Here is a 17,265-nt window from a genome sequence, read left to right as displayed (position 1 = left end):
TATAAAAGTTGTTATTGACATTTTTATTTTACTGTCTTTAATTATATAGTACTGGTTGAACGTTTTCTCCATATAATGAATACTATAGGTCTTGAATAATTAAACCGTAACAGTTATGTGCTAAGAATCTATTTAAAATCGATATTTAATTTGAGGCGGTCGTGGCGCAGCGGCACCAGCGTGTGACTGTAACGTGACGGTTGTGGGTTCGATTAACACTTGAAGAAGTGAAATATTCATTTACGTTTATATTTCCATTTCTTCGCTCTGGTATCGAGGCAAAGCGCTGCATTGATTTCTGCCACTCAACATGCAATGCCTCCAGAATTCGGCAGAAAGTGGGGAGAGTGTCTTAACACTAGGTTCCATTTGCCCCTGCTGTGTGCGGGATACAGCTGAAACTGATTTATAATTATACAGCATCGTTTAAATATGTCGACTCAATAAGATAATGTTTAATCAATTCTCTTTCACATATTCATAAAACTTTATTTTTGAAGAAAAGGTCGTGTTCATAGAATTATTTATTTCTATAATTTAAGATAGTCTCTAGAACTACTGATTCCAATTGAAAATTTATTGTTGTGTTAAATATATAGATATTTATCACATTATTCCACTTAGGTAAATCAATCTCAGAATGTGTCATAAACAGCTCTTTATTTTCTACAGGGGCGAAGTAGTACAGAACCTATTAATAATTAACTAGTACTCGTATTTCATATTAAAAAACGTAAAATAATGACAATCTCATTAAGTTCAAGCACTTAATGACATTGTCATCATTACCTACAGTTACATTTATCTGTTTCTTTTGTCTTTATTTAATCTAAAATAATCTAAATATGTGTCTGAGAGGAGTTAAAAAAAACAAACAACGCTTATCTCCGCCTCGTAGCGAACTAAATTGCTCCGTAACCACTTTCACGTAATCGAACAATTGGGCTCAGTATATTATATTGAAACTATTAAAATTAAAGACCAGTGAATAGTATAGTGTTTAACTGTAAACTATTAGGTTGTGGGTTCGAATTCCACTCGGGAGGAATGAATTTTTTAATTACATGTAGTAACAAGACAGCGGCGTTAAGTTCCACCAATGAACAGAAATAGTGTCTTAAGACTAAGTTCTCCCTGCCTACCCTTAAAGCTAAAATTCTGCTTAAAATTGTTTCAATTAAGAAGATAAAAAAATCCCAAGAAAATATAACAGTATGCGATCGCGTGTACACTCGTAAGTATTCACTACGAACAGTGAAAGTAAGTATTGTTACGTGTAACGGTATAGGAAGTTTGCTATAATTACCTTTTATTATGACACTTCATTAATAAGAAAAAACGAAATGGCGTGAAAGAGAAATACTATCACGTAATGTGTGGATGATATTTCATATTTGAATTATTATTAATAACAATAACTTGATTAGCATTAAAATAACATTAGTATATTTTAATTACTAATAACACGAGGCCATCGCACACACATCGCCATGGCGCAGGAGCACAAGCGTGCGACTGCAAACACTCGGTTCTCTCTGCCTATTCTGTTATTTGTGAGTCAAAGCTTGAAACTGAAAAAAATATCGTGGTGCAGTAGAACAGCGTCTGACTAGTCGTGATAGTAGTGGGTTCGAATCCCACTAGAAGAAATTATTTTCATATCCCCGCTCTGGTAGAGAAGATGTAAATTGTTAGTGTGAATTCGGGAAGAAAATGAAGAACTGAGTGGCTTAAAACTAGATTCCCTACTATACATGCCGGATACAGTGTGCTCACTACACAAACAAATGCAATTTTACCTTCACCGCAAGGAGAACTGGTATCATCAAGATCTAGACTCACAATCTTAAATATTGACTTTTTAACCCGTTTACCTCATAGCACCTCATTGTTGAGTATAGTCTGGCAAATATGTTATTGATAATGGGAAGCACGCGCGGCAAATTGCGCAGAAAGCGTATTTTGATGTCTGCACATAGACACCCGCTCACGCCGGACCGATTCCCCGTAAGGGCTCGCGGGGAATCGGTGCGGGGTGTGACCTGGCTACGGTACAGTCGAGCGCAACGCTATCAGTTCATTACTATGAAATATGAATATAATATCATATGATAGCATCATATATACGGAATGGCGTAATAGAGCATATTTATCTAGTAATATTATAATGATTAGTGTGTTTGTTAGCTTAAGCAACATGCAAAATCAAGTTATGGATAACCAAATTGAAAAATTAAACAAAAAACTGAATTGAAATTATTATAATGGGGCCACATACAAATCTTGTCAATCCAAATTATAATATATAATAAAAAAAAGTAAAATTTAAAAAGTAATTTTAATAAGGTACATAAAAGAATAAAAATAATAATACATACAAAAAAATTGTAAAAAATACAGTTTTAATAAATAAAATGTCAGATATAAAAACGAAAAATTAAAAGGAATGGCCGTTAGTGTTCATTTACAAAAATAATTAGTAATAAAATGTAAATAAAAAAAAATACGTAAAAAAATTAATTAATTATAATAAAACGTTAATTAATGCATGCAAGAAAGTAAAAAATAAAAATTGACAAATAATAAAGCAAACAATCAAAACGATAAAAGGCATTTTTGTTTACAATTAATTATATTCTTGTTTAAATAATATAGTGTGAGCTCGATTGTACCTATAAAGATGTGTGGGTGCGAATTTCCTGTAAGGACGTAGCGCTCACACTGACGCACAGTAACTTGTATGGCAAAGGGATACCTCAATCTTTTTTTTTTGTACCTCAAAATTTATTTAAATAATTTACCCAATATTTTTTTTTATATATATAATCTTAAATATTGCCACATATTTCTTTATCCATATTGCATTGTATATAAGCTTGTATTATACATACTGAATGTTTATGTTGTACATAAGTATATATATATATATATATAGATAGATAAATATCATGTGCCATTAGATATATAAGCAGAAGCTTAGAATTGATTAATTATTTATTGACAAAAAAAAATGATTATACTTTTCGGGCTAGTCTTAATTTTATTCTCGACAACAATGTATGGAACAGCTGATTATTTTTCGATATTTACGTATCCTCATAAAATTTTCGTTTTGTATAATTAACTATAACATAAACATGATAGATAGATATTTTAATTATCGTATAGGTAAATGTGATTTGCTAAGCGTGGGGTAAAACAACATAACAGGGTAACACTGATCGAACGTTCTCTGCGCATACGTATACTGCGCAATTTGCCGCGCGTGCTTCCCATTATCAATAACATATTTGCCAGACTATACACGAGCACACTTCCCATACGCGCTGCACTCGTACGTGTACCGATGAATGTCAGCTAATGTCACGGCTGTTCGCTGTGGATTTTATTGTTAGTACTTGAGGAGGTAGTGAATTCGATTCTTGTTTTGAACATTTTTCTATTTGCATATGACGCATTTTGAAAATACCGTAAAAATAGAGTGACTGAGTTCTGTCTCAAATTTTTAATTATGTAGAGATAATGGTAGAGTCGTATATAATAATTTATAAATATATACTTATATAGTTATAACAATAATTATTAATATTTGACTTAAAAAGTCAAAGCTTTAAATTGAATGCATTTTTATAATACAAATGTAAATGTGATTAAAATTCGTATAACAAATATATGTAAACGAAATTAAATCAATATTTAAATCATGACGATGACTTTGAAAACTAATTTAAATTGAAAAATAAATCTAGAACATATACCCTGAGATCCGGCCGTTGAATCCTGCATAAACGAGTTTTCTTAATTAAACCTATATTAATGAATAATACATGATTAGTAGAACAGATTACACCTGGGTTGCCTGGAAGAATCCTGCCGCAATCACCTTTAATTACATTTTTTCGTAACTCGTTTTTGGAGAAAATTGCACCAATACGTTTTTTATATGAATCGCACATCATTTGAAAGATAATCGCGTAAGGAATTGGAAAATTAAGGGTTGCCAGCTCTCAGTCTGCCGCAAGTCTAGGGTTGCCTGGTTTAAACATGTCACTAAATGTTAATAATTTGCACTCATGTGTTTTTTTAATGAATTATATATCAAATTAAAGCTTATTTTTTTCTGAACACTATAAAAAAGGGTTGCCTGAAAAATTCCTGCCGCAAACAGGGGTTGCCAGCGTTTGAAATATTTTATTCCGGTTCCGTTTGACTATGAGAATAGACGATGAAATGCGCGGTCTGCCTTATGTTTTAAAGTAAAATATTATATAATAGAAGGTCAATCTTAAAATCAATGTTTATTCTAATTGTTCACCTGTTAAATGAAGATTTTAATCATATTAAGTACACGCAGAAAACTATTTAAAGATCATAGGGCAGAAGAAATCATCCTTATTTTTCAAGTAAAATAATGAATCTATAATATTGAGTCTTTGCAAAATCTATTTTCTAAATACTAATATTTATTTATTAATTTAAATAACCCTTTCAAAACAATTAAATTATCTAATTAAGTAAATGTTTACAAATATCGATCTACTATAAGGTATTAATTACAACATGTTTCCTTAATATAATGAGAGGTGACAATTATTGCGGATATTTTTTTATTAATTAAGAAAATATGGAAAATTACATTTCAATAAACAATCTCTCTCTCTCTCTTCGCCCTCTGCTTGTTTGATTTGACAACGCCGTCCGTATCCGTAGAAAGAACTATGGCGCCCATCTTTTTGGTACGAATATTTACGTTTTTGCAAAGTAAATGAAAACTATTCAACTAATGAAAACTATTAAAAAATATAGATAAAAAAATGTCGCTAGCAAGAACTTGTCCTGATAGTTTTTAAGGCATTTAGGTCTGAAAGAATTGTTCTTATAATTATAATAAAGCGTAATCACTCACTCACGTCCCTAACTTAGTGTAATCAAAACTGAGGCAATTCCCACGGCCACAATTGTCACATTTTATTAAACTATATAATATTAAAGATTATAGTATACTTTCGTTTTGCATTAGAAAATAATTAAAAAATACTTCTTTATATTTTTGTTTTAAAACAATGAACTTTTTGTAACACTGTAAATGATAACCGTGCATTGTGTCACTATTTAAAAAAATGTCACTGTATTTAAAATTCATTTTTTGGCGAAACAATAACATAATTTTACACTTTTGGAAAGATTCCTTGTTAAATTCTATCACATTTTCACATCTTCATTTTTGTCAAGTAAAAACGTCTTTACTCCAAAACGAAAGGTAAGTAACTAAGTAATATGCTCAAAAACAACTCATTTGGCCATCTGCACTTTTATTGCATTTAGAAACAATACATCTTCGAAAATAATTTTATTGCATTTGGTTTGCTTTGTATCGCGCCGCAAAATGTTTATCTATAGTAAAAAATAGCCAACTAATTGATATTTGCCGACTCTTGGTTATAAACCGTCGGCAATCGGCGTCGGCATTACTGTCGGATTTTCTTCGAATTTATTTTGCTAACTTAGTTTTGTTTATTATAATTCTATTATATATGTTTCTTTCCTATGCAAATTATTAAAAATTGCGTGAGAAAAAATCAAATCAAATCAAATCAAACAAGTAGAGGACGAAGAGAGAGAGAGAGAGAGAGAGTTCATTGAAATGTATTTTTCAATATAATTAATAAAAAAAATATCCGCAATAATGGTCACCCTTCTTTATATTAAGGGAACATGATGTATATGTATGTATATTATTAGTTTATAGAAGATCGATATTTGTAAACATTTATTTAATTAGATAATTTAATTGTTTCAAAATGGTAATTTAAATTAATAAATAAATATTAGTATTTAGAAAATAGATTTTGCAAAGACTCAATATTATAGATTCATTATTTTACTTGAAAAATAAAGATGATTTCTTCTGCCCTATGATCTTTAAATAGTTTTCTGCGTGTACTTAATATGATTAAAATCATCATTTAACAGGTAAACAATTAGAATAAACATTGATTTTAAGATTGACCTTCTATTATATAATATTTTACTTTAAAACATAAGGCAGACCGCGCATTTCATCGTCTATTCTCATAGTCAAACGGAACCGGAATAAAATATTTCAAACGCTGGCAACCCCTGTTTGCGGCAGGAATTTTCCAGGCAACCCTGTTTTATAGTGTTCAGAAAAAAATAAGCTTTAATTTGATATATAATTCATTAAAAAAACACATGAGTGCAAATTATTAACATTTAGTGACATGTTTAAACCAGGCAACCCTAGACTTGCGGCAGACTGAGAGCTGGCAACCCTTAATTTTCCAATTCCTTATGCGATTATCTTTCAAATGATGTGCGATTCATATAAAAAACGTATTGGTGCAATTTTCTCCAAAAACGAGTTACGAAAAAATGTAATTAAAGGTGATTGCGGCAGGATTCTTCCAGGCAACCCAGGTGTAATCTGTTCTACTAATCATGTATTATTCATTAATATAGGTTTAATTAAGAAAACTCGTTTATGCAGGATTCAACGGTCGGATCCCAGTCTAATATATTGTGTATGAATTAAAAGTCTGAAAATGTATAAAGTAATTTATTTGATGTCTAACTGTACACAATGGTTCTCATTTTTTGGAATATTATATATAAGTATATTAAATCCACTTAGTATTATGCATTTAGCTTTCATGGGGGTATGTAGGGGGTATATATTTTGGGAAGGAAGAAGAGTTGGTGGGAAGCTACACTTTAGCTTTGATCTAATATGTATTTGATCTAATACGTGTAAAGATTTATTATTTTATTTTTTTGAGTAAATTTTTGTTTGTTAAAATTTTTGGGGTGGGTACAGCACCCGAACCCCCCCCCTATTCCTACATCCAGAGTTGAGTTTACTTTGGTTTATTACATAGTAATGATCAAAGAGTGCTATAAAAAATCGAGTTGATAATATAACAAGTTTGTTTGATAGTAACTTCCTTAGCAAGTTAGCTAATAGCGGTACATCGACCTCTGCGAACGGAGTCCTATATTTATTAATCAACTGTGTATCAAAAAGGAATGTATATAATATCTTGCAGTTCTTGTAAATAGATAGTGTTTTTTTACTTCACGCATCATCCCATATAGGAAGGGTAGGAATAGAGAACCCAGTGTTAGGATACTCAGTTCGCCAGCAATTGTGTATTGAATGGCGTAACTCAACGCCTCCCATTGTCTTATTACAAAAACGATAAAATTAAATGTATTCATTTTCGATGCAATGTGCTACGATTATCACGTTTATAGTTAGTTATTCCGCTACGCAATAATGGCCAATTTTATTTCTCTTCGTTTGTAATTTTTATTGATGACATTGACTGTTAAATCGATGGTTAGAATTCGAACTCGGTTTTGTTTTCGAGCATTAGTATATATTTATTAATCAGGATATCATTTTATGTTAATTTATTTGTGGACCTAAGGCCACCGTGTCATAGCGCCACAACGTATGCCTTAAAACGCGACGGTTGTAGGTTCGATGCCTACTCGAAGAAATGAATTGTTTTCGTTTCCTCACCTTGATAATAACACAAAATGCGGCGTTGAGCTCCACCACACAACAAGAAATATTTCGAATTTTAGGTATGCCGAATGCAGCGTGAAATAAACAGCAACTGAATAACTTATGACTTTACGCAGTTTGTTACATGATTGACTGTGACTTTTCAAATAAATTTCATCCAAATCTGTTCAGCAATTCAATATTGAATACTTTCACGTATAAAAATTTACATTTTCTTAACTACGGTATTGTATTCGTGATTTTAAAGAATAACAATGAAGTTTTCTAACTAGTTACTTAACTCGGACAAGTATGACATTTGTCATTTAACATTTTAAAAAAGTTTTTTTTTCTATATACATACAATAGTTACTTTGCAACAAAATAAATATAAATGTCTAAGTATGAAACGTCCACTGGTAAAGTATCATAAACCAGAGATTATAGGAAAATTAAAAACACATATTTTAAGAAAAAAAATATTACTAAAAACACGATGTAACAATTGCTATCGTATTTTTGTAGGTTTCCAAGACTTTTTCAAAAAAAAATTTACAATGTAACTAAATATTAAAAGAGGATAAAGAGGGTAGGGATAACTATGGTATGTTACAAGATTGCCTCTGTTTTTTAAAGGGTAGTTACCCCTAATTTATTGATGTTAAGTAATTAGAGGCCAGTCGTGGAGAAGGAACACAAGCGTGTGACTGTGAGCGTGATAGGTTACGTATTCGATTTTCAGTTGAGGAAATATAAGCGTGGCGTTACGTTCCGGTCCTATTTAACATGCAACACCTTGCTGCGCACAAAAGATAGCTTGAAATTAATTTAAAAATATTTTAGACGATTTACTTAATAAATATTTGCTACCAAAATATTTTTTAGGCCACTTTACGTTAACGACATAGCTACGCAATCCTATTTTTCGTTAAAACAAACTTTCTTTTACAAAATGCTTAACTCAATTTATTCAGATTAAAATAAGAAAGGTACTGGAATAGTTAAAGAGGGGAAAGTGAAGTAACGTAGGTTTTTCTTTATTTTAGATTTGAAAACCGACTCTAATATCCTTGTACACTGTTGTGAAGACACTGTGTGACCCAGTAGCATTGTATTGGGCATTCTTTGCCTTGTCAAAGGTAATATATTTGATTTTTTTTACAAAATGTTGCCTTATTTCACAATAGTGGTCATCGTAGTGACACTAGCGAATGACGTTAGTAGGTTCAATTCCCACCTAGGGGTTATTGGTTAATTTTTTCATTTCTTCACTCTGTTAACGAGGCAAAGCGCGGCGCTGAGTTCCGCCTCTCAACACATAATGCCTCAAAAAATCTGCAGAACATATGGCACGGAAGTGTCAACGGATGTTCTCAGGTTCTCTGTGCTATGTGCGGGATACAGCGTGAGGCTAGAAAAACTAGTACCTGTGTTAATAAGAATATATTATGTATGCTTATATTTGCTATTAGTTTTTAGCTGTACAGAAATACACGGTGTAGAACGCTGTAATTAGATAGGTTCCTTTAGGAGTGCAGGGGAGCGCTAAGAGAGGATTCCATGAAATTTCAACGGAAATGAGAAAAAACAGAATTGTACGTCAAATCCAAGCAAACGAAGTCGCGTGATGCTACTAACTTATTATAAAAACAACTAGGTATATCCTGAAGTATTAAAAATAATAAAAAAACTACAAATAGTTAACAATAATTATTGGTATTTTTCTTTAATAAATATAAAAATAAAATAACAATACGATTGTAACAATTATTGTCACAGGTATAGTAACGAAAAGTTAATTTTAATAGAATATATTTTAATATTCTTGTCTTTATATAACAATTTATATTGCCACTAGGCCACTTGAAATAGTCTGTAAGCGCAACGGTTGCAGGTTTGATTCTCACTCGGGTGTCGGGTGTCAATAAATTATTGTCATTTCCTCGCTCTAGCTGAGGCCATCGTGGCGCAGGAGCGCAAGGCTTTGAGTGCGACTCTTCCGTGACGGTTATGGGTGCGATCCCCAATCACGGGAACGGTCTACTATTTATTAATATATTTATCTTTTGGCTCAGAATACCAAAGCAAATGCCCGGCTTCGAGTTTCACCACTCAACACGCAATATTTTTAAAATTTCGGCAGAAAGCGGAGAACGAAGTGTCTTAACAGTAGGTACCTTCTGCCTTCCCTACTATATACAGGATACAGCGTGGAGCAGAATCAATAGCTCTGGTTAGAAGACAAAATCATAAAAAGGTGCGTTCATTTCCACTACCCAACACGCCAATGTCTCAAATTTATATAGAAAGTGGAAAAAAGAGTGCCTTAACTCTAGTTTCTCTCTGTAATATGAGGAATAGAGCGTAAAGCTGTATAAAAATAGTAAGTGCCTACCTATTTAACTCAACTTAATCAATGAAATACTTATTTTATGTAAATTATGTCACGCTCACCATTGATTGTTCTGTCAAAAACATAGCTAATGTCACATTGTTATTTGCTTGTTATTGTACATACATGAGAGCCTGAGACACGGAACATAAACGAGACATGACTCAAGTGAAAGAAGAAAGGGGACGAGCTGTTACTATTAAACTTAACTCAGTCACAAACTCGCGGCGCGCGCGAAATGACGTACATAAATAACATTTACCGTTAAATTTACAAAATATTAGTAAAAAATATATAACATTTATAAAACTATGATGGATTTAAAAGAAATTATCAAGTGGTTCATACCATGTTTTCATTTGTTGTTACTAAAAATCAACAAAATGGCGGTGATTTTGACAGTTTGTTTAGTTTTAATTTTTTCGTGTCCCACTTTGGCACAAGTGAACCAACGTAATGCCGGAAGTTTAAATAATACCAAATATTTAGTTAATAATAGTTTTAAAGGAAACCAAAGTGTTAGCTCAATTGCTGAGGTTGGGCGTAATTTCTTAGAAAATAGTGTTGTGGGTAAGCCTCTTTAATATTTTTCCTATTTTAAGTAAAATTTATTTTTAACTTTTTTTGTCCTTATATCTAATTATTTTATTACTAGTAAATAATCATAATGTTCAGTTAAAATTGTAATATAAAAAAATATATTGGTTTTGCTCATTTTCCTTATTGAAGTTGCAAGAGTAGAGTTTCACTCATACAAGGTCCAATCATTATTAATATTTGATTTGATCTTTAATCTAGGTAGGTACAGAGAAGCTCGTTTCTTATCTAGAATTTTTTTATTATTACTTATTTAACTTCGTTTAGTGGGATAAGTTTTTGTGTGATTTTTTAATCTATAATTTTTTTACAACAGTTTTTGTCTTCACGAAAATTTTGTAAAACGTAATTTTGTAATTTTATATCTTACTTCGTCATTAAAATATGAATAAAATTATCTGTAAAAAGCTACTTTGAATATTTATAGCTTCAGGCTGTATCGTGCACTAGCTGGGTAGGTAGATAGTACCTGGGAATCTACAGTTATGACACTCCGTTCCCATTAAGCCACTTCCTCATTTACCGCCGAGTTTTGGAGGTATTCCATTTCATTTTAGTGGCATAGCATTCTGTATACAAAAAACAATATTACATGAAGAAGAAAGAGTTAGAAAGAGAGACAGTAAAAATCTAAATCTAATCTAAACAGGTGTTTACGCTATTTATTTCTGGTCCCTTCACTGATAAGACATAGAGCTGCGTTGAATATCTGCAGCTAAAGTACCTACAGCTGATTATTTCCAATTTTAGAAAACGTATAGAACTCGAACTGGCGAAGCCTCTTAGATACCACCCAATTCGACATCAGATTCGAGTCGTGTTATTTTTCTGTTGTCCTGATAATATGGTCTCCGAGAATTTTATTGACGAAACGTATACACTTACGAAATTAAGTTTTGAAGCCTAAATGGATCGGCATACTCAAATCGAACAATATCAGAACTTAACTTACACGTAATGTCTCGAAAATTGGGCAGTGTGTGAGGAACGGAATGTTTCAACACTAAGTTCCCTCTCTACCTGCGTGCTATACAGCGTGAAACTAAAAAACAAATTCCTTTTTTTAACGTCGGTTAACCAAAAAAAAATCTATATCCAAAGCGAAACAACTTTCGATTTTCAGTAATCTGTGGTTAGACGTCATTATATAAAACTAATTACTACGGTTATGAATTATTATTATAACACTCTCGCCGTTACTTTTTTGTCATTGAAAAAGAAATGAATTACCGTATTTAATACATATTTTAAAAAGTTGTGGCTGAATTTGTCCGAGTGAATGTTTTGGACTTAATTGGTTTTTGATTTGATTTTAAATGTTATTTTTAATACATACATATGTAAGTACGTATAGACTTAGAAAGTTGAAGTTTTACACGTGGCCACCAGGCTTTTTCAAACAAATCAAAGTTTTTTTTATTTTTGGCGGAAAGTGGGGAGTGGAGTGTCTAAACACTAGGCTGCTTACTCTGCAGGACACAGCATGATGCTGAAAAAACAACATAATCATATATCTGCAGCATTGTTTATTAACAAGCATCGCAATAAAACGCGTCGATGTGTTATCACGTCGCTTCTGACGTCAGTTCTGAGTAATCTGTCAATGCTTGTATACAATACAAAATGGCAATTCTTTGCTTACCAAGGCGTGATGTAAATCTCTCTGATTGTAATCTATTAATAAGTTTTCATAAATTAAACCCCTCGTCTACCCCAGGAAAGGGCTACCCTTTGCCGGAACGGAAAGGGAGAATGAACTGTCTTGACTCTACAGTTTACTTTAGAAATATGGCGTATGGGAAACTATCGTCTCAAAAGCGATTGTTCCAGCTTAATCTTATGGTTATATTATTAGCCTATTTTCATACTCTAAAATTTCATATAAATCCGTTTAGTAGTTTTTCAGTGAACTAGAACTCATTGATCTTCATAAACTATGACACATTAATAATAGTATTATTAGTAGGAACTGTATATTACTTGACGTAAAAAAGTTTCGCTTCGTTACCGACGTCGATTCTTCTCAGGTCTGAGGAAGTTACTTTAGTAAACCGATGGTCAACTATTTGAAATAAAAAAAAAGTATGTAAATTTTTATTTGAAATAAAATTATTTGAATATGACTTTGACTCAACGCAATGCTTTGTCTTATTTGAATTAATTAGGAATTAATTTTAACTTATATTGAATTATTTCTTTTGGTCATTGTTAAATAATATGTAAAGTAGCTTATATAACAACTTTGTACGTCAATTGTAGTGATAAGACCGTTTTTTGTAGAGAGAGAGAGGACACAATATTTAATTATTATTTAATTACGAGTATAATGTCATATTTTTTGTAATATTTCAGTCCTGGGCATCCAGGGTAGGACACCCTCTCCCCATGTATTTGTATTTGCATCACTCGTTAGATGCAACCACTGACACTAGGATTTTACCAATATTCATGTCTTCGCAAATACAAGAAAATTTTAATTCTAATTCATTATTTAAGGTACATGTACTTATATGGTCGTGAATTACTTAATTTAAAGAAAAAAAATAATTTTAATGAATTCTATTACAGTGTATATACTTTTTTTTATTATATATTTAAATATGTATTTATACTGAGCTCTTTATATAATTGAACGTACTTTTTTTTATATTAGCTTTCATTTTTGTTTAATATGTGAAAGTTAGTTTTTAGTTTTTACGTTTATATAGTAAGATGTCATTATAAAGTCATTACGTATATTTTTATATTTTTTTATAATTTTATTGCAAAATTATATTGTATAAAATGCAACTGATAAGTTGTGTGGGTGTGAGTGTAAGTTCGATCTCTATGCGAGGGAATGAAATATTGTCATTTCCTTTTTCTAGTACACAATCCTCATTCAGCAGTCAACACGCAAATACTCGTAACTGAGGACGGTGTACACCCATATAGGGTGTCTTTAGAGATATTTTACAGGAAGGCCTTTACTGTGGTTTAGAACTCATATTTTTGTATAAAGAATTATTGTTAATGACAATGACCAACATGACATTTTTATGGTAAAATCGTTATGGTGGCAGTACTGTATATAACACTTGTCAAGTTTGTTAATCTTTAGGTACACTCAATGCTGCCGAGTGGGGGGCCACAGGAGTCTCATCTAATATCATAAATCTAGAGGTTAAGAATTAATGTTTGTTCGACTTTCACGCAAAAACTGCTGAACGGATTTATATGAAACTTCAGTGTAATTTATACATCAATTTATGTAAAGATTTTGTATAATTTGAATTACAATATAGTAAAACGTATTGGCGGGCGAAGCCGGATTTGGGTTCTAGTTAATATGTAATTTACCAATTTTCCAGGTCGTACATTCGGTCGTCCATTTAAGAAGATGATCCAGGCGTTGATTCCTTTGGTGTTTCAACTGGGCGCCGCGAGCACGTGGGCGGTGGTGGCCGCCCTGGTGGGAGTCAAGACGTTAGCGGTGGCTCTAGTTATACTTAAAGTATTGTTGCTGGCAGGAGCTGTCAAGGTGAGAAGGAGAGGTTAAGTAGAGATTAAGATATGAATGTCTCTGGTTGCACGATGGTTGTCGGTTCGATTACCACTTAGAGGAAGATTACAATATTTTTTTTACTTTATCCTCGCTCTGATAAGACAGAACGGAACTTCCAATATTAAACATGCATAATCTCGAATTCGTAGGGTTTTACCACAAGGGTCCCTCTGCCTCCCTTGCTTTTAAATATACTTAATATATGAGACACAGCTTTAAGCTAGAAAAAGAAATCGATCCCATGACTGTCATTAAGTCATTTACCTGCCAACTGAGCTGCAATGGTGTTACACATAATAATTTCCTTAATCGATTTATATTTATATAAAATTGGAGATATACATCCATAGTGAAAGTATACTTTCTTTTGCCAGAAAGAGACGGAACGATGAACTTGTATCGTTTAGAAAGAGATGGCTGTTTGTGGAAACTGTTAATTTGCATTGTATGTGTGTCAAGGTCTACATAATATGACATATTGATCTGATCTTGTAGGTCTTTTTAAATTATTTTTTTTATGGCTTTTTTTTATTTTTGGGGTAAACAGAGATATAATGTTATTATTTTTGTTAATAATAATAAAAAACAACATAAATATCATAATAAAGTATACCGATCAAATCTCTAGTGGTATATCTACTAAGTATACCGTATACCACTAAAGACTTGGTCTGTATTATTATATAAAATACATTTTTCTCATCATATATATACATATATTAATTACATTATTATTTTGTATACACATTTAATAGCTATCTTTATATTGTCTTTTTATATTTCACAAAAAAAAAACGATTAAATTTATGATATTATAGATAGGTTTTCTTATACTTATAGACCTGTGTTGAGTTGAGATACCTGACATGTGGATCAGATATTATATATCCAGAAAACTTTTATATTTGCCATATTTTTTTAATTTATATTTTCCCCTTTAAATTTAAAACAAGATTATGTCCAATTATTTGCATATCTTTATATTGGTCATGTTAATTTTAAATAAATTGCAGCCTAATAAAATTTAATAAGCAAAAAGAATAAAAATTATATTTTTTTTTCAGTTTGGAGCGCTTTTCGCGTCTAAGGGTCACACACACGAGCATCAAACCTGGACCCCGCATCAGAAAGAGATACATCTCCATATACATAATAATGGTGGATACCACGGAGACGAGCACAATGTACCGATATGTAAGAATTAATTTATACCGCCATCTGTTATCCAATAGTTTTAATACTTTTACCTCAACTTACTTATTATATTTAATGTATATCGCCATCTAGCGGCCAATGGCTTAATATTATTACCGGTTGCCTAATTTGTCGTTAATTATAAACTTATCTTAGATTGGATAATATTAACACTTTTATATTGTTAGTCACGCTATTTTATTCCTAAGATTTTATTTTATTCTATTTTTATAAATATTTTCCTTTTTGATTTCTTTGTATTAAATGTAATTATATACTTTTAATATTACGCCATCTAGTGGCCGAAAGTAAGTTTTATTTTTAAAAATATGCAATAGATGTCACTACATTGCTATCTATGTAGTTTTATCATTTTACCAATAGATGACAGTATTGTACATTTTATATGACTGAATTGCACAGTACAGATTTAAAAAATGTCAATATTTTATTTATTTCAATAAATATTTTTTCTAAGCACCCTATTATTAGGGTAGGGTAATTATTTTATTATGAAATATTTGTTTTATTATAATATAATAGTAGCTACTAGCTTAAAGAACATTTATATTATTTATTTCTCATTTCTTTTCACTAATATTTATTAGTGACAATAAATACTTATTCTGGTTTATTGATTTAACCAACTTCACATTTAGTTAAAAACGAAAGAAATGGATAATAATCTAATAAATCTTACAGCGTCATGGAGCAGAGAAGGTGCACAAAACCCAGCCGAGGCAAAGGTTGTCAACGTTGTACTGGACCCTTACGCGGCCGGCCCTCAGACTATAAGCACTCCGTACGGACATTACATGAAAATCGATCCAGCACACCCTACTAACAAATGAAAACTACTATCTATTACTTCTTTAGTTCTTTGTTTACGAGAGTTAATATCGTCACGTAGAAAAAGAAATCACTTTTTAAATTTTCGTTTCTTCGCTGTGGTCGAGGCGAAGCGCAGCGTTGAGTTACGCCACTCAACACGCTAGGTCACCAGAATTTGGCGGCAAATGAAGAACGAAGTGTCTTAACACTGGGTTCCCTCTGCCTACCCTGCTGTGTGTGGGATACAGCAGTAAACCAAAAAAACAATGTATTGAGGCCATCATGTTGCAGTGGGTCAGGGAGTGACTGTTATCGTGACAGTTGTAAGTTCGATTCCGATTAAGGGGATGGCTATATTTTAATAATTTAGAAGATCACAAACATTGAGTGGTTTGCAGGGAACGGAGTGTCTAAATACTAAGTTCTTCTACCTACCCTATTATGTGTAGGTACTTCGTGCCTAATTAAAACCAATTTTGTATAATCAATCATATTTGTATATATAATATGCATTTGTAATGAGAAGATTCTATAAAATAAATGAAAGACGAATTCATTTTCATTCCAATCGTTACGTTTCATTGGAAAAAGTATTAACAATATGCTGTTTACTATAAAAAGTTACCTTAGAAAAATATTTTTAATATTTTTAAATTAGTTTTAATAATTAGAAAAAGTATTTATTATTAATTTTAAGTTAATTTATTTATATTACCTACAATAAAGTTAGTATTATTAATAAATTATTACATGATGCTTTTGCTTTTTTATTTTTACATAATAAATCTTCCATTGTTACTAGAAATTACATTGTTTTTTTTTGTATTTTTAAAGAAACATTTCTAAGGTTGAATAAATAATTATCCTTTGCCTGAAAGTAATATATTTTTTCCTGGCGCCAGACAAAAAGATTAAATCTCAGTTCAGTTCTTCAGTCTCTTATAGCGTTCTTATGTTATATTCTGTTCTTTTATGAGAACCTTCCAAAATGGCTAGCACACGGGAATGGTGTGACATGAATGTAGCAATTGTTATTAGATTCAGGTATGCTGAGTTAGATAATTTAATATTTTCGCTGAATAAGAATAAGAGCAGTTAGTAAAAGTAAAGTAAACTGTTCTTCAATAACTTACGTCAAACATTATCTTGTAAACATACATTTTATAATAACTTTTAGCG

General features: G+C 31.5%; 1 protein-coding gene across 1 annotated transcript; it reads left to right on the top strand.

Moving 5' to 3' along the window:
- The first annotated feature begins 10,128 nt into the window (after nucleotides 1–10,128).
- On the top strand, nucleotides 10,129–16,841 carry LOC146537140 (uncharacterized). Its single transcript, XM_085187587.1, has 4 exons — nucleotides 10,129–10,490; nucleotides 13,868–14,037; nucleotides 15,126–15,255; nucleotides 15,958–16,841. The coding sequence occupies exons 1-4, from the start codon at nucleotides 10,232–10,234 to the stop codon at nucleotides 16,104–16,106; spliced, it is 708 nt and encodes a 235-aa protein (XP_085043713.1). The 5' UTR covers nucleotides 10,129–10,231; the 3' UTR covers nucleotides 16,107–16,841.
- The last annotated feature ends 424 nt before the right edge of the window (nucleotides 16,842–17,265 follow it).

This window comes from Heliconius melpomene, chromosome 7 (genome assembly GCF_056956725.1).
Source record: "Heliconius melpomene rosina isolate 202511_hmr_F chromosome 7, ASM5695672v1, whole genome shotgun sequence".
NCBI classification, from domain to species: Eukaryota; Metazoa; Arthropoda; class Insecta; order Lepidoptera; family Nymphalidae; genus Heliconius; species Heliconius melpomene.
This window is presented reverse-complemented; position numbering and strand designations above follow the sequence as displayed.